This window comes from Saccostrea cucullata, unplaced genomic scaffold (assembly GCF_032062105.1).
Source record: "Saccostrea cucullata isolate Sc308-1 unplaced genomic scaffold, CSIRO_AGI_Scuc_v1 ctg365, whole genome shotgun sequence".
NCBI classification, from domain to species: domain Eukaryota; kingdom Metazoa; phylum Mollusca; class Bivalvia; order Ostreida; family Ostreidae; genus Saccostrea; species Saccostrea cuccullata.
Window position 1 is genome coordinate 238945 of NW_026936150.1, and position 18303 is coordinate 257247.

General features: G+C 33.9%; 2 protein-coding genes across 2 annotated transcripts; both read right to left on the reverse strand.

Moving 5' to 3' along the window:
- Positions 1 to 232: 232 nt before the first annotated feature.
- Positions 233 to 4663, reverse strand: LOC134244894 (mucin-16-like). The gene is made up of 4 exons (XM_062727127.1): positions 4460 to 4663; positions 4071 to 4295; positions 1095 to 1210; positions 233 to 868 (listed from the first exon to the last, which is right to left on the reverse strand). The coding sequence occupies exons 1-4, from the start codon at positions 4653 to 4655 to the stop codon at positions 233 to 235; spliced, it is 1173 nt and encodes a 390-aa protein (XP_062583111.1). The 5' UTR covers positions 4656 to 4663.
- Positions 4664 to 5795: 1132 nt separating this feature from the next.
- On the reverse strand, positions 5796 to 16916 carry LOC134244895 (uncharacterized). Its single transcript, XM_062727128.1, has 6 exons — positions 16832 to 16916; positions 15769 to 15993; positions 15490 to 15605; positions 11675 to 12500; positions 6219 to 6405; positions 5796 to 5889 (listed from the first exon to the last, which is right to left on the reverse strand). The coding sequence occupies exons 1-6, from the start codon at positions 16857 to 16859 to the stop codon at positions 5796 to 5798; spliced, it is 1476 nt and encodes a 491-aa protein (XP_062583112.1). The 5' UTR covers positions 16860 to 16916.
- Positions 16917 to 18303: the final 1387 nt, after the last annotated feature.

Below are 18303 nucleotides of genomic sequence, written 5' to 3' on the forward strand. Positions count from 1 at the left end.
CATTTCTTCATGAAAGACTTGCTATCACTAAATGACGCAACTTGGAAAAAGCTTTTTTCTCAAGGTACCGACTGCTCTTTTTAACCTGATCCACCTCTGGTGGTCTTAGTGTCCCTGTTTGCTCTGCTCACAATCTCTTTTGCCTCATTGCACTTTTGAGCATGATCACCCTTCGTTATCATTCTGATTCCGTTTCAAATTGAAAAAAAAATTGTGTTACTTCGGCAAACCTTTATTTCTTCCTTACCAAAAACTTAAAAAACGGTATTACATCAGAGCAAACCACCGCTCCTCCAAAAAATGACAGTATAGCAATACCCATTGCGCCGAAGCATCTGGCACTGAGTCTTGTGTCATCCGCACTTACCTTGGTTCTTATCACAGAGGACAAGGTATAAGTCTTCACTTTCAGTTTTGATATTTTTTGTAGTTTTTCCTGCAGACTTTCGTTTGTCTTCCTGCATGTGCAGGTGCATATTGTAGAGTTATGAAGAGGTTTAACTTCAAAGATGTCCTCGGTGAGTAACGCTGTGTTCTGACTAGTAATAGGAGAGTCTTGGGTAGTAGTTTGGTGATTTGTTGTAAGCTGACTCGTTAATAAAGATATGTCTTCTGTAGAAGTTGAGTACTTTGATGTAAGTTGACTGGTTACAGAAGAAGAGCCTTCAGAAGTAGTTGTGTAGTTTTGTGTAAGTTGGCAGTTTGAATTATCAATGGAGGTCTGGCTAATGCATGGGTTAGGTATTGATGACGAGTGAAGTTGATTTTCTGAGTTTAACATGGAGCTTGTTGATTTGGCATCAACTGAATTAAGATCAATCTTTGTGTCAGGTGAAGTCAGTGTTGGACTTGGGGTTATTTCTTTCGTCTAAATAAGATTTTAATGCTTTAATACTGACCTGTCTCCAGTTCAAAAATTGAATGAATTGATATATTAATAGATCATTGTAGGCTACAAAAGAGTAAACAGCACATGGATTAACAACCGTATTATCGTGACCTTTCCAAGTGTTTGTGTTACTAATATCTACAACAAGTGTACTTTTCAATATTAATTTATATTTGATGTGATCCATGATTAACAACAACCTTACCGTGACCTTTCCAGGTATTTCTGTGGTAACTATTGGTGATGCTACAGGTATTTGACACAGTTCATCCTCAGTAAGTCCCCCCTGAAAGCTGTTGTACGAGGAATGATACAGCAGCCCTGGAAAATGTCATTACAAGTTTAACAAAAAATAATCTTGCGTAAACATAAAACAGATAAATATTCAGAAAATACTAAAACAGCAATGACATTATGACAGCTACACAGGATAGAGATCTTCAAATTTAATAAGGGTGTGAAACGTCTTAGATTTTTTTGAAAAAAATGCAATGAATTGGTCAGAAAAGTTTTTTTTTATTAGCTGTGTTAAAAAATACATGTCAAGTAGAAAACTTTAAAAAATTTTATATATTAAATCTGGCTAGAAGTCAAAAATTAAAATCCATGTTTTGAGAATTATGCGTTATGTTGAAATACTGTGAAATACTGCAGTAAACAGGTATGTGCTTTGTAAGAATAACATAAACTTCAAACATACTGCGTAACAGCACATTCTAGAAACGGGAGTAGATCAGATGATCTTAGGAAACTCCAAAGAACCTTTTAAAAAATTTAAGTTACCATATTTTCAAAATTTTACAGTAGCAGAACGTATGACTTTTCCAAACTTTATATAATACTTCCTTGAGATAAATTTTGAAATTTTTTTTTGTTATTTTAGACCACTTCTCTTCAGTTAAAAAGAAATGGAACTTGTAAATGCCCACACGTTGTGATGAATCATCTACAAAATTACATTGTGGAGGCTGGAGTTCCTCACTGACAAACTGTTGGAATTTTGAAGATCACTTATTGTGCTCCTTTCTATGCCTATCTCTTTATGTTCATACAAAGCATAATTTATCTGAAAGACTTATTTGTGAGAAGGAAAACAAATATGTCGTGGCCTTCAACAAAGATACAATGTGGGCTCCAATAAATGTTCAACCAAGCCTCTTTCTTTACTCCTCACTAAGATATTGACAGAAGTGAAGGAAAAACTTCAAGAGTACTGTACAACAATATATTCAAGAAGTGGCGTGAATCAGATGTGGATACTCAAAAATTCCAAAGAACACTTGGACAATTTAAAATCACAAGATTTTAGCAAAATCAACAGTTAAAAAACATGACTTTTCAACTTTATACACAACTATTCCCCTCGATGAATTAAAGTCCAGGCTTTTTGATATCATTGACAACTGCTTTTTCAATAAAAATGGAACTCGTAAATTTACTTATCTGGTCACTGGTCATTCGCAAAATTATTTTGTTAAAACACATTCTGATTGCACACACAAGTACTCTGAAGTTGACATCAAAAAGATGCTTGAGTTTCTGATTGACAATATCTATGTGGTTTTTGGAGACCAGGTCTTCAAACAATCTATTGGAATTCCCAAGGGTACCAACTGCGCTCCGTTATTAGCAGACTTATTTTTGTATTGATATAAAGCAGAATTTGTGCAAAATCTTATGCAAGAAAAGAGAAAAACACTTGTTGTGGCCTTCAATTCCACATTTAGATATATCGATGACATATTGTCAATTAACAATGGTTATTTCCATTAATATGACGATACGGTATATCCTGGTGAGCTTGAGATAAAAGATACCACAGAATCTGACACATCTGTTTTATACTTGGATATTTTACTTGAAAAAGACCTTTTGGTAATTTAACAACCAGGCTCTATGATAAACGTGATGACTTTAAATTTTCTATTGTCAACTTCTCTTACTTATGCAGCAATAAACCTTCATCACCTGCATACGGCGTATATATATATATATAACAGTTCATTCGATACGCAAGAGTATGCTCTACGTATGAACAATTCCCAAAACGAGGTAAATTATTGACAAACAAGTTAATGAAACAAGAATATCAGCAGTCTTGCTTAAAGTCATAGGTTCTTTGGTCGATACCATGACCATGTCAGCAAAAAACAATTTATCATTGAGTCAAATGTTGACTGACGTTTTTCATTCTTATTGTTAGTCCATTATTTATACCTGGATTGACGACGGATTTTGATATGATATGACGTTATTGTCTTCCATTTTATTAGATACTTAAGGCGTCTACTTACAAATTTCAAAGCGAGCAAGGATTCCGAGAGATATGTTGATGATATAGGAATTTCAAAAATGTCTGTTGAATTCAATTTTCGTAAATTTTATGCTTGTTAAATAACACGAATATAACTTTACACTGACTAGTATTCTGACTGACTTGTTTCATACCTATTGAAGACTTTGTTTTTATACTACTTTTGACACGGAATTCTCCGTCTCCTTGATCAATACTCAGGACTCACGGTGGGTGTGATCAATATTCAGGTCTCACGGCGGCTGTGATCAATACTCAGGACTCACGGCGGCTGTGATCAATACTCAGGACTCACGGCGGGTGTGATCGATACTCAGGACTCACGGCGGGTGTGATCGATACTCAGGACTCACGGCGGGTGTGATCAATACTCAGGACTCACGGTGGGTGTGATCAATACTCAGGACTCACGGCGGCTGTGATCGATCAGCAGGGGATACGTACTCCCTCTAGGCTCTGGAATTTACAGGGGACCATATTTTGCTCTGATTAAAGATATGTATCGTCTTTTTGAGATAGTTGACCGTTCTCTATCTTAACATTTTCCACACATGATTTAGCAAGATAGGATTAGTGGTAATAGTTATTTTATTGAACTGTCATCAAACGTTTATGTTGCAGTATCGATTTGCAAGCATGCGAAGTAAATAATAAAATTTGATGAATGAGATGTTTGAGATTTTTTAAGAATGTATTTTGCTGGTTGATTGTGATAAGTTAAAATATTACTGTCTTTTTGGATTTTTTGAAAATCAACCTAAGTATCGTGTAAAAGGGGCATATGAAGGATTTGAAATATGCATGGGGGGGAGGCAAAGTAGAGTAATGGTGGACAAGATTAAGTTGAAAAAGGAAATGTGTACATACTTCGATGGAACATATGCGTTGATTGTAAATCGGATGCTGCTAAAGTCCATGACATCTGACTTTTGTAGGTCAGCAATGTACACATTGTTTCTTTTGATACATAAATACCGGCACAACTCGAATCACTTAAACAAGAAGAGGCACATCCCGAGGAGGTGAGGGTACTTTTACTGTCGAATCCCATCTTCGATATTGCTGACATGGTTGTAAAACAGGAGTCGGAACCTAAAAGAAGTGTTGTAACTCAATAAGAATAACAGAATAAATATCCACACATTGTATTTCTATAAATATGTAACATGCAGCTGAATGACATCTTTGTATTTAGTTCATTAAGCATTTGAGAAAAAAAAAAATATATATATATATATAAATTAAACGTTTCTGACCAGACGGATGTTCACAAATGAACGCCATTGTTTTGTCTGCAGGACATGACGTCAGACTGAGAGAGTCCTTTGAAACATATCCGCATCCGGTTGATGATGGATAGTCTCTCAGTTTATCGAACTTCTTTGTGATTCCTGAGTCAATGGAACAATCTCCCCAATGGAACTCCTGTTTTCCTGATGGATTTACCTCCATCCTCAAGCCAACCCAATATTTACTTCAATAAAAAAATTGTTAACGCCAATGAAATATAAAATCTCCCTTTGTTGACCAGTGGTTACGGTTAACAATATGAGGAAAAGGCAACCTTCGAAAAAAGTTGACAATTCAAGAAAACTTATAGTGGGAAAGAAAAAAAATTACATCAGCGGAAACAAGAAAGGACACAAAACTGTATAAATAAAAAAAAAAAACAGCAAAAAAAACATTAAAAACATACCACCACTTATACGAGCCTGGTCTCGGATAAGTGAGTTTATTTCAGTAACCCTATGTCCATCCATTCCAGATATCTTAAGTCCTTTCAGATATATAATTATATTCACCCTAAGTCACAACCTATCATTCCGGATAATTTAGGTCCATTTGCATATATGGTCTAATATTTACTTGTTTCTTCCTCTTCCTTTCTCGATGAAGCGATAAAACGGTAAGGTCATGGAAAATTTTATGAAGTTGAATTGTTGCAATGTTTTAATTTTTGAGATGAAATCAGTTTGATTTTGAAGGTAACTACTAAGGTTTGTAATTTCAAGCCAAATTAGTCGTGCCGATGGTGTAATTTTACTTTGCATTTGGCCCGATTGGATTTGTGTTAAGATCTAACATCAACTGTATTGGTTGAATTTACACAATATGGTATAATTTAATGTATAGATAACAGGAATAATTAAACATATGAGATTTAAGGGATGGTTTAATGTAAGTAATTATTTTTCAGGAGTAAAACGTAAACAATCAACGATTACCTATTGTTGGGGGGGGGGGGGTCGAGCATAGAGATCTGAAGTCAGAAAATTATTCCGTTTTAAGTTTTATTTTCCGAAGATGTTATGAATCCTGAAGAAGGTACTTACACATTTTGCCAAAATTTAATAATAGTCTTCAAATTGCATTGACTTTTGAACATTCATGAGAATATTGCGTCACTTTCACTTCTGCATTAATCAAAGTACTGAAAGTATTGAAAGGTTGTTAGTGAATTTCATCATTGTTATGAGTTATTTACAGTTCGGTATCGTTTCATTTGTTTGCTGGTCTATTATTTTTTTTTAATAAATTGCATAAAGCCATACACTGAGAAAAAAAAAATAAAAGGTCTTAGGTTGGTATAAACTATTTTCCCTCTAAGAAAGGGGGGATGGGGTTTTGTAAATTATGATACTCAACGGTAAAACCATAGGAACTGTTGTTGTCCACCTGGTGATGACTGTATAAAGAAAGAACTTATAAAGTCAGAAATTGCAGATTTATTTTTAAGAATGAGCATTTTGTCTCAGGGTAAGCTGTCAAAGGCTCAAAGCACAACAAAGCTGTAGAAATTTGGCTTCATAAACTTTAGAGTAAAGCAGCAATACTCAATCATTCATATGCCTTAGACTAGCTGGATTCAGCCACAAGCAAGGAGAAATATTAGTACAAAGCATAAGTGTGATGCATATTGGGACAAAACAGTCATACTGAGAATAAAACGGGAAACATTTATCACTGACTTTTCCGAAAATAAAAGTCAACATTACAAAGAACTGCTATCATTACCTGCTTTCTAAGTTATATTTCTTAGAGTGCATTTCATCTGCCTGTTTTACAACAGTTGCCATTGATTGCAATTCCGCTCCTTTCGAAAGACTGGCCAGGGTCAAGCCACGCTGTTTACATGCCTGGTGTGCCTTGTCCCAAGAGAGTTTACTGGTGTGAAGCTCAAACCGACAAGATTCTCTGGAAACTGTAAAATGGGAATCAAATGAGATCTTATAGTTTCATTTTGTGTATTCTTAGTAGTAGCTGAACCTTGCATTTCAACAATAAGATTCAGGAGTAGAACAAATACAGACCTCCATAAAATATTGAAGGCGGGATAGGGTATCTTTAAGGAGTAAACATCCCCTACCGACCGTACACCTCCATCGTGTATTATCGGACCAAAAAATAACATGAAAAACCTCTGTCGGCATTTAATATTGTATTTGCTGATAGAACTTGTGAAATGATGACTTAAAACGAGACTGATGATATCCTTGTTTCATTAACTTGTTGGTTAATAGCTTGCTCTGATTTAGAATTTCAATCGTAGAACATATTTCAGGGTATCAGGGCATCAAATCACCTGGTAGACATATACTCCATCTAGTCTTACAAGGAATTCTTTAACAATACAGTATTTGATTATGTAAGACTTCTAACAGGGTTCGAAGTGAGGAAGGATAGTTCCTCACCAAATGTTGCTTCATGTGGGAATATTTAGCGTGTTCAATGTTAAATTCACTGTAAGCAAGAAACGTAAGTCATTTTCATTTTGTAACAACATAGCAATTTATTGGAAAAATGAATATGATATACAAATATATTCGTCTATGACATTTTCAAGTAAAATAGACATAATTTTGAATCGGATGTGAAAGAAGTACAACCTGTATAAATAAAAATATTCTGTTGTATTGATTCAGAAGAAATATTTCTGTACAACTGAATATACAGTATCATATAAGAAATCATTATTGTACAGGACGACAATAATTCAATTTTGCTTCAATCAAAGCTAATAAAAAGTTCATCCATAGCAAATATGAACAACAGAAGTTGATAAATGTTCTATTTTTCTGTCATTGAAATAGTTAATTACAAATTTGCAACATTTTTTCCCGATGTCAAACATGCAGCTCATATTGCTTTAAATTATTTTTTTTGGAACAGATCGGCTTTTGGCAGAACCAGATTTGCATTAATAATTTTTAGCTATGACCTTTGAAATTTTAATCATTATCTTCTTCATCTGTAAAAATTAAACATTATGAACATTTACATATATGGAATAAGTTAAGTTCACCATGAAAGGATTAGACCAGATGCTTTCAATAGAACAATGATTCAGAAAGATATGTTCTAATGATGCGTTTACTTACTTTCCAATATTTCCACGTCTTCGGCACCTATTCTCACAAAAAATGCTGATTTTAAAATCAATGAGAAAAGGAATGTTATCAATGACAACATAATACAGGATTAATAGACACTTTCCTTTGATACCAAAAGCATCCATGTAAATAGTAGAGGCTTTAAATTATAAACAGATTAAGAGAAATGTTCACATCGATTTAAAATTGGGATGTTTCGAAGGAGATAAAAGTTTTCATTGATCTAACATTGTTTGACCGAGGCATATTGAATTTAAAACATTGCTGTGACGTCATGCCTTTGTTCTTGCAGTCTTAATCATTGTTTTATTCAATAAAGGGGATAAATATAATTTTGAATGATTAAAATATTCTTTTTATTCAGAGCTATAACTGCGGTCAAACTTGAAAGGCGTTATTATAAGTAAGGTATAACTTCTTTAGAAATATGTGATGTATTATGTATTGGATTAATATATTTGTAACTCTGAAATAATAGTTATCTGATCTTCAAATTCAAAACTTTCCTCCTGGTATCATTTTTAAAAAGCGTTCAGATTTCATATTTTCATGATTTGTGACATTAAAATATAAATCAGAAGTTATAAAAAAGGCGGAATGCATAAACCTTTTAGCTATAGCATTTTAACTTTAAAAGTTTTGAAAAATCACAACATAGATTTTTCTACTCGTTTGAAACGTTTTAAATTAACAACCGATTTTTAAAAAGGGTATAATCCAAAGAACAATTTATAAAGCATACATAAAAAGCTAAAAAATACCAAATATTAAGTTCATTAAAAAAAGTTTTTCTAAAACACAGTCGTTAAAATTGGGATTCCGAAACATATTGTTACAACGTTACAAACCATGAAATAATATAAATGGAATCTCTCAAACTTTTTTAATTGATTGAAAATGACAGAAATACTGGTTTGTATATGGTCGTTTACCTTTCTAACACGATTGTTTATATTTCAAAACACATACTCCATCCTTATAAAGTGTTCAAGACTGAATCTATCTATATACTTTGGCCATCATCTGGTATATTCAGCGACAGTTTTCATAATGGCATTGAAGTTCTGTGATTAATTGAAAGATTGGGGTTGTCTGTATGAAAGACTAAATAGATAGCTTACGCCGGTCGACAGAGGATGCTTTCTCCTCCATGACATCTGATCCAATCAATGATAATTTTAGAGGTATGCGTTTGCTTTTCCCCCCAGGTTGTAATAATTGGATTTTTGAGCTTGATAATTGTTCATTGTCTTCATTTTTCATATTTACATTGTATTTATTTGTTTTAAAACATCATTTTTATTTATTCTACTTTGTCTTAAATGACTTTTTAGCGTATAGTTGTAAGAAAAAAGCGAATTTTAGATACTAGTACACCTAAGATTTTGTTTTAGATTCACAATATCTAGGTACTATAAGATTATTTCATTCTTAAGATTGCAAAAGAAACAATTATATAATATCTGTAAGATATGTGGGATGAACATTTCAAATTTATAATAACTTAATTTTTTTAAAATTAATTTGATTTAAGCTCACATCATCTATTCCTAATTCTTTTTTTCAGAATCAAAAATATTATATTCTAGTTCACATATGATGAACTAAAATTTAAGTGCAGGACAATATATATTACCGCAAAACTAGTCTCTTTTGAATTTTCAGAATCAAACTATGGACTAAGATTCTTCAGTAAAAATATCTGGAGATAACGAACAATATTTAATTTCAAAAGTGCATTAAACTTACAAAATAGGAAGGGAGCAAAAATGGACCTCCAAACATCAGAGATTGGATCAGGTGTAATTGAAAAATGATCATTCCCTGCTTATTGGTCACACCCGCTGTGTGCTTCCTGTCATAATCGGGAAAGAAAACGGAAAAATCGGTGGACAACTCGGTTTGTAAACAATAGCCTAACAATCAGTATGAAAAAGTTTAATCAGCATTTGACAAAATGATAAATTGCTTTGCTGACAAGGTCATTTTATCGACCATGGAACTTGCGAAATGGTGCTTTAATCGAAGCTGTTGTTATCTTGTTTCATGAACTTGTTTGTCAATAATTTACCTCGTTTTAGATATTGTTCATACGAAGAATATGCTCTTCCTTATCGAATGAACTGAGAGAAATAACCTCAGTATGCAGGTAACAAATGTTTATTGCTACATAATGTGGAATCATTTTAATTCGGGGGGGAGGGGGGTCAATGTTTGTGTATTAGGAAAATTTTGTTGGTTCGTGGAGACGTAATTTTGTGGGTAATTCGTATATTTAGAAAAATTCGGAGAATAAATATATACAAAATTATTGTTCGTGGGGATGTAAATTCGTGGATAAATGTGACCAAGGAAATATTTGTCCCCGAAGAACAATGATGATTCTACAGTAAGTAAAGGAAGTTGACGGTAGAAAAATTAAAGTCATCACGTTTATCATAAAGCATGGTTGATGGATAAAATTTCATTTTTTTAAAAAGTAAAATATCTAAATATGAAAACACATGGGTCAACCTCTGTGGTATCTTTTACTTCAAGGTCACCGGGATATGTCGACATAAAATGGGAATAACTTTTTTAATTGACAATGCGTCGACGATATATCTGAATGGCGAGTTGAAGGTCACAACAAGGTTTTTTTTTAAAACAAATTGTTCTTCATATGAATACAGGAATAGGTCTGCTAATAACAGGGCGCAATTGGTAGTCATAGGAATTCCAAATGAGTGTTGGAAGACCTATCTCCAAAAACCACATAGATACAGTATTATCAATCAGAGCCTCAATCTTCTTTTTGACATCAACTTTTAAGCAAGTAATTTTGCAAATGACCAACGATAAGTAAATTTACGAGTTCCATTTAAAAAACAAAAGCAGTTGTCAATGATGTCAGAGAGCCTGGATTTAAATCGTTGGGAATGGTCCATTTAAGAATATCAAGAAAAAAGAGTGAAGTTAAATGCAATTTAAAAAAAAAATTAACTGTTTATTTGAGCAAGCCAAATTGAGTCCAAACAGACATAAGATATATTTAGCCTATAGTATGATTGCTATCTATGACAAAACCTATGTTTAAGTGTTTTCAAAAAAAGGTCCATAACATTCACGCTGGCGAAGTGCAGGCTGGACAGATTCCTTTAATAATTGCAATAATTATATTCAGTGCCATTTTCCCTGTTAAGTATTCTTATTGGGTCTAGAGAATGCTGGTTTTCACTGCATTTAACCTTGCGACAAAGGAAATAGTTTAAGGACTTTTTTCATATTTAGCTATTTTCTTTGAGAAATTCCCATTTGTACATTTTTCCCTCTCTTTTTTTCAAATATGTACAAAACAACAACAATATAAAAGTTGGATTTAACCTTATTTAAGGTTTTAAGAAATGATTAGGTGTTATATGGGTTTGAACAAGCAAAGAATGTGCATTTAAAAAAAAAAATATTTTTTTGAACTATCGACCGTCTTGCAAGGACAATACAACTATCTAATAAGCCCCGTTGAAACGTTTTTAAAAGTTGACTTTTAATGCTGAATGTCTATAATGTTCTAAAATGTCTTATTCTTTCTTGATATTAGCGTTATTATAAAGTTTAAAGTTTCTGTGTAATGCACAATTTTTCTGTGTAAACGCGCGATGATCATCATCAAAGAACTTAAATACAAATTGTGAAAATAGCCAATAAGAGCTCTTAAAACTAAGTTTTGATCTATAAAAGCGCCGACTTGTATCCTTGTCGATAGCTCATGGCCTTTTATAGTGTTCCTTGAGTTCGAACGATTCTAAAAAGATAAAGGCTTCTGTCAACATCTACCTAAACTCTAAATGGTCTACACAACACCTGTCTGCTCGATTTTGATAAATATTTATATTTTATTGATAATTAAAACAACATTGCTTAAAATTGATACAATTTAATATTTAGAAAATATATTACCTAATCAAAAGGTAGTTTCTTCAGAAAGCACTTTTCGATTCGAACTTCTGAATAAATTCATAAATCGCAGAGAATCGCAACAAATGATCACTGCAGCACACAGGAAAAGTACAACAAGGCCGAAACTCCCTACATATCTGACACTTGGTCTTGGATCATCAGCAGAAACTTTTCTCCGCAACACAGATGATAAAGAAGCGGTATCTAACTTCAGGTTTAAAGAAATCTTTTTGAGCTTTTCCTGCAGATTTTCTGTGGTTTCCTTGCAAATACAGAAACATATCGAGGAATTGAAAAGTGGCATATCTTCCTTAGCATTTAGGTAACCTGTTGTAACATTTTGACTAGAATTGACTACACTGATCATACTGGAATCGTTATCTGAGTTCATTATACTATCAGTGCTTGACGTGTATAGTAGCGAAGTACTGTAAAAAGTATTCAGTGGGCCATTATCATCCAAAGTTGAATCTGCGACAGTTTGAGTATGTGGAATGTCTGTAATAGAAAGTGTGGCAATATTATCGATGGTTGAAATATGTAATAGTAAAGTATTGTTAGAGGTACCAAATATTCCATTATCATCAGGAGCTTTAACTTCGATAGTTTGAGTGTATGGGTTTATTTTGGCAGCAAGAGTGGTAAATTCGGTGTCTTCTGAATGCACAGTGAATAGAGTAACTTCCGAAGTGTTCAGAGTAGATGCATTGTTGTCGAATACTACACTTAATGCAGAAGAATTATTAACTGTACTTGACTGGTTGTTCAAGTTCATTATCATATTTAACGAATCAGTAGCTAGATTATCAACCTGGCTTGTTTGTGCTGCACCTTGTTCTTCAGAAGTGGATAATGTTCGGAGTTGGGCTATACAATCCAAAGAGGAATTTGAACAACTGTCACTTGCTGTTTCAAGATGGGTATCTGTTTCTCTTGTGTTCAATGCTGGCGTTGGATTTATTTGACCAGTCTGAAAACAAATAACGGATTTCACAATATTATAATCTTCAAAAAACTAACAAATGAATTGTTTCTAAAGCAGAAAAGAATAGCCGGCTACATCGATCTTGACCCCACCCTGAACATCTGTTTTCCCTTATATTTACTTCATTCTACTGTGATATCCCCTAGTTTCTTTTAACGAGGCCGAGTCTAATTCGAGTGCGCATGGCTTTGCAGCTTTTTTTATGCAGCTATAAGTGCGACAGCACACCTTTCCAAAAAATTGTGATTTTCATATAAAATTAACTTTATCTGTAACACCTACAGGTCTGAAAATGTGATATTAAGACAATAATTAGGGAAAAAACGTTGATATGGCTCTAACGACGTTCATTGTTTTTCGATTTTGTAAGCAATGCACGACGCTGAAGAATGACACATGACTCGCTTATATGTTCGTAGACGTCCATGGATATTATACTAAATTATCTGCGCTGATAATTCATTTTCACCAATATGTATTTATACCGCAATATGGCAATTTTAGAGGTATTATTCATCGAAAAAATAAACTTTGTAATTAAGACCTAGATCAACCTAGATGGTAAACTTTTTTGAAATTTCACAGTTTGATGACTTTGTACAATAACATTCATATACTTGACCGAAAAATATATCTCTAGAGCAGAAATACAAAAAATATGGAAAAAATGTGATAATTTGGTGCTTTTCCAACAAATTCCCATATGGTCCAATCGTAAAATTTGACAACTTTTGAGATTACCCCCTAAGAAATTGGTCTGGTAAACTTTCGATTTTTTAATCTTAAAACAATAAATATAACAGTAAAAATTAACCAAAGAAAAAATTATCAGGGGTAGACTTTACCTTACCGGTCCCCAGATCCGCAAGATCCTCGCGCTCGTTGGACTATGACGTAACAACTACGTCACTCAACTGAAATGGGTTAAATTAGCACACTATTCGATTTATTAGGTTTAGTCTTGCACCCGCCTGAGAGAATAGGGTTAGTCCTTGCACTAGTATTCGACTGATTAGAGTTAGTCTCGCATTCATCCGAGAGATTAGGGTTAGTCCTCGCACATTATTCGACTGATTAGGGTTAGTTTAGCATCTGTCCGGGATATTTCGTCTAAACGTCTTAGTCCTTGCATACCATCAGATGGATTAGGGTTAGTGACTCGTTCTTTTAGATAAATTAAGAATTTTAGTTGTTTCTTTACTTTCTCTTAGATCATAATTCAGCTTCATTTGTTTAGGTGGAAGAATGGCTAAGTCCGAAAGAAATGGCACTAAGCATGCGCCGCACGCTCTTCGATCAGAACTATTCTTTGTCGATTTTTTCCATGAATAAACAATATTTATTATTTTTTTCAGAGAACAGGGTTAAAAGCTACGTTTAAAAACAACATTTGAAACTTAACTTTTACCGTAGAATTCGATTTTGGGGTCAAAAGGCCGAAAAACCTCGTATTTTATTTTTTTCCGGTCGCTCACGCGATCTCAAATATACTGAAGTTGCCTTCGGCAACACTACATTTTAGCGCGTTTTTCTGGGGACCAGTAAAGTGAAGTCGTTCCATTATCAAAATCCCTAGAGTAGAAATAATTAGACTCGGCCTCATTAAGACATTGATTTCTATCAACTTCTTATTGTGACCTCTCCTGGTCATTTCATGTCTATGATATCTTCTAGTGATTTTTACAATCAAATAAAATACAGAACAGAGTCTGTCACAACTGTTTCATGTTTGGATGTTTTACTGACTATAGACGATACTGTATGATAAACGAGACAGCTTCAGCTGTACCATCGCCAACTTTCCTTACTCAGGGAGTTTGTTAGCTCCGATCAAACGGTTCTTGGATATTTGCCTTCGTAGTTCAATTGAAAAGCAATTGAATAGTAATACAGGGGTCCTGGGATCGATTCCCGATCTAGCTTCATATTTTTTATGCAATCCTCATCTCATGGCCAGTGTGGGGGAAGGCAGGGGGGCTTTTGTCGGCATATATATGTACATGACAGGGTTCATGATTTTTTTTCTACGAGGTCGAAGTATTTTTAAACAGGAATGAATAATGTCCGTTATCTCCATGTTTCATGTAGGGCTAAATGGCCCGAGGGTAACAGAGGGTAGCTCCATGGTTTAGCATCATACCAGTAATACAGGGATCTCGGTATCGATCTCTGGTCCAGTCATTCCTACTTTCAAATACTCTCATAATGATATTCCGCTATCACCTGCATATGGTGTTAACGTCCCTCAACTGAGCTCCGAGAACGATCAATTTTGTTATTGGAACATGCTACTGACAGGAAAGTTGATTAAACTGGTAATTCAAGAACATTGTTTGATTCTGTGGTTCTTATATTGACCTTGTTAGCAAATATAACCCACCATTGGGTCGTATTTTGGTTGCCTTGCTTCATATCAATTGTAAAATCTTTATTTTGTTTTTACTGAATATGACAAAAGAAAAAGCCGTCTACACGATCAGTATCAAAAGATCATGGCGGGCGTAACTGATCAACAGGGGATACTTACTCCTCCTTGTCACCTTATCCCACCTATTAGATTTCCAGAGGTTCGTGCTTGTGCCCTCTTCACAAATTTGTAATGTTCATAGATTTTTTCAAATTCGGTCACACTTCTTTTTTCCTCACCTTTTACTATTTCTTCTCGTGACCTCTCGTTTTTTTAATGTCACTGATATCTACAACCGTCTCACTCTTCCTCTCATGTTTTTTTCAGGTCACTTTTGTCTACCACGTCTTACAGTAAACTCACCTTATATTCCCCAAAAAACTGATATCTGTTACAAGTCACCTCTTTTATGAATGTTCCTTGTATATACCATGTTATTGAAATATTTCAATGTCTTACGTTAAATTTCTTTATTCTCTCTCCATGTTACTGATTTATGCAACCCTGTAGTCTTACCGTCATGTCTCCTAGTATTCATCATGTCGTCGACATGTATCATAGTCTTACCGTGATCTCCCCCGGTATTTGTGTTGTCACTATTGGTGATGCTATAGGAATGAGACACAATTCATTTTCTGTCAATCCTTCTTGAAATTGGTAGTATGATGATTGATAAAGAAGCCCTGAAAGTGTTAATTTTATGTGTAATACCAAGGAAAGGCAATGAAGTAAGTTAAAGAATATTTTAAATGAGGTGTAAAATAAAACAAAATCCAGTTGAAGAGCCAAAAGTAATGAGTTTTAAAGACCGTTTAACGTGAATTTTAATTTGCTTGTTTTTTGTACCTTTATGGAAGATATGCGTTGATTGTAAATCGGATGCTGCTAAACTCCATGACATCTGACTTTTGTAGGTCAGCAATGTACACTCTGTTTCCCTAGATACATATATACCGGCACAACTCGAATCACTTAGACAAGAAGAGGCGCACAACGATGATGCCAGAACACAAGTACTGTCGTATCCCATGGAGGGTATTGTTGATAGCGTCGTAAAACAGGGACCAGACCCTTAAATAGAAATGGTGAATGAATGAAAACTTGACTCTTACATACTGTAGAATCAGTAGAATTCGTGGTGGTTAATTCCTGTGGTATTTGGAGGAACCGTCTTCCAATAGGTCTTGTCTTCAACGAATTAAGTTCTTCAAAATATATATGAACCTTTTATATGAAAGGTACACGACACAATAGGAAACAACTGTATAAATGTTCATGAAACTATGAACAGGTAACTACATGTCTGGGTTTTAGAACTTGGACTTTCTTTTAGAACGCTGTAAAATTAAATATGTCCTCTCTTACAGCTTCAGACATTTTGTTTTTATAATGTTGTTCGAGATACTATCGCCATTTTATTTACTTGCTACTAGAATATTGTCATTAAACCAATTAGCATGTATTATTTAATCGTAATTTACAGTTTCAAATCGTTACTAAGCAACAGAAACAAATAAAGTATATGTCGTTTTAGTATTTAAAAATGGAACAGTCTGTACGATGGCCAGCAAAGCAACGAAGGCTTTTATCACTATAAATCAGAGTAATGAAATTCAAATATTGCACCTTATTGGAAAGAGAACTGTTTCAAAACAAAAATAAATTTCTTAGAGTTGATTTTCATTTTGGAGACGTGAATGAGTTTAAGAAATGACGTCCCTAGAATTATGCAAAATGTATGCTATCCATGAATTGTCATTATTCTATAGTAGAAATTCCCACGCTTTTACTTTACTTTTCTTCTTAAAAGTAAACCAGCCTTATTTAACAAACACTTACAGAGACGAAGATAGATATTCATCAAAGTATTAAGTACCAGAAACAATAAAGTCATAAAAAATTATCTTACCAGAAGGAAGTTCACATATAAAACCCATCGCTTGGTTTGTATAACAATGCGTTAATAGTAAAGAATTCAGATAAATAAAGCCACAGGCGGTGGTAAACATGTCGTAGTTCAGGGTACTAAAACGTCTAGTAATGGAAGGATCAATCGTGCAATCTCCCCAGTGGAACTGCTGGCTCCCTATACCCATCCTCAGTCCAACCCAGTATCTACTGAAATGACACATATCTTTATAGGTCATCAAATATAATTTATCATTAGAGTCAAATGCTACTGACGTTTTTCATACCAATTTAAAGACTGAATTGAGGACAGATTTTTTCCGTTATTTCCCGATCATGACAAAGAGCAATCGGCGGTTTTGACCGGTCGGCAGGGGATGCTCACTCCTCCATGGCATGGCACCTGATCCCACCGCCGATGTTTTGGACGTCCGTGTTTGCTTTGCTCCTATTTTGAATTGTTTTATGGACTTTTGATCTTGAATACTGTTCGTTTTCTTCATTGCACTTTTGCATCTTGAGTTTATTTACATATATTCCAGAAAATTAAAAGATCCTTATTGTCCTTTAAGAGGCAGAATATTTATACTAATAATTTTCAACTAAAGCAATGTACTGTTTTAAAATGTGTGCCAAATCCGGACATAACGCTGATCTTACTTGAGAGCTGATCGCCATAACAAAGTCAATGGACCAAAAAGGAATGAATAACAGACATTAAATTCTATTTTAAGCAGAACAATTGTACATAATATCTAATCTTTTTTTAAAACAAATTTCTCACTGCATTGAATTTTTCCCTAAAGTACAGCGGTACATGTACAACATCGAAATAATCCATGTCTTATTAATGTAAATAATTCGAGAGACGGGTTTAAGTGCCAAAAAAGTTAAATTGCCTTCTGCCATCATAAGTTACTCAAAAAGTGCAAATTGTACACATTTTAAGAGATGCTCACTCATCCATGGCACCTTATCTCACCTCTGATGTTTTGAAGCTCCGTGTTTACTCTGTTCCTATTCATATTGTTTATTGGATTTTGAGCTTCAATACTGTTCATCAACTACATACATTTACTGTAATTGGCAATTAAAACATTTCATTGATAATAAAAAAGATATACAAGTTATTTACAGTATAATGAATGCAAGCACATGTATAAGAAATCACATTTAAATTATCATTCATCATGCTCTGTTTTGAAGGGGTGGGATGTCTGTTTATAAAAATTGTTAGGCTTTCTATATCTGTTTTTGAACACACCCAAACATAATAGTTATGTATTAATTTTCTAAAGTAATGGTAATGTAATACATTACTATAAGAACTTAATTTTAACTCCAAATGCAAACTGTGATCGGTTCCGTTTAAGTACTAATATTCGCATTAATTTACATCTTTGTTTTTTTATTTTTATTTTTTCCCAAGGATTATGATTGGCTCATGTTAGGCAAATTCAAAAATTAATTCAG

Bases quoted from the DNA above. Each gene is read 5' to 3' on its own strand.
- LOC134244894 (XM_062727127.1), bottom strand. From the start codon at position 4,655: ATGGAGGTAAATCCATCAGGAAAACAGGAGTTCCATTGGGGAGATTGT. The intron at 4,296-4,459 runs GTCAGAAACGTT...CACTTCTTTTAG, and splicing joins CATTTGTGAACATCCGTCTG to GTTCCGACTCCTGTTTTACA. The intron at 1,211-4,070 runs GTATGTACACAT...GACATTTTCCAG, and splicing joins AACGCATATGTTCCATCGAA to GGCTGCTGTATCATTCCTCG.
- LOC134244895 (XM_062727128.1), bottom strand. From the start codon at position 16,859: ATGGGTTTTATATGTGAACTTCCTTCTG. The intron at 15,994-16,831 runs GTAAGATAATTT...TTTCTATTTAAG, and splicing joins TATATGTGAACTTCCTTCTG to GGTCTGGTCCCTGTTTTACG. The intron at 12,501-15,489 runs GTAAGACTATGA...ATTTGTTTTCAG, and splicing joins AAATACCGGGGGAGATCACG to ACTGGTCAAATAAATCCAAC.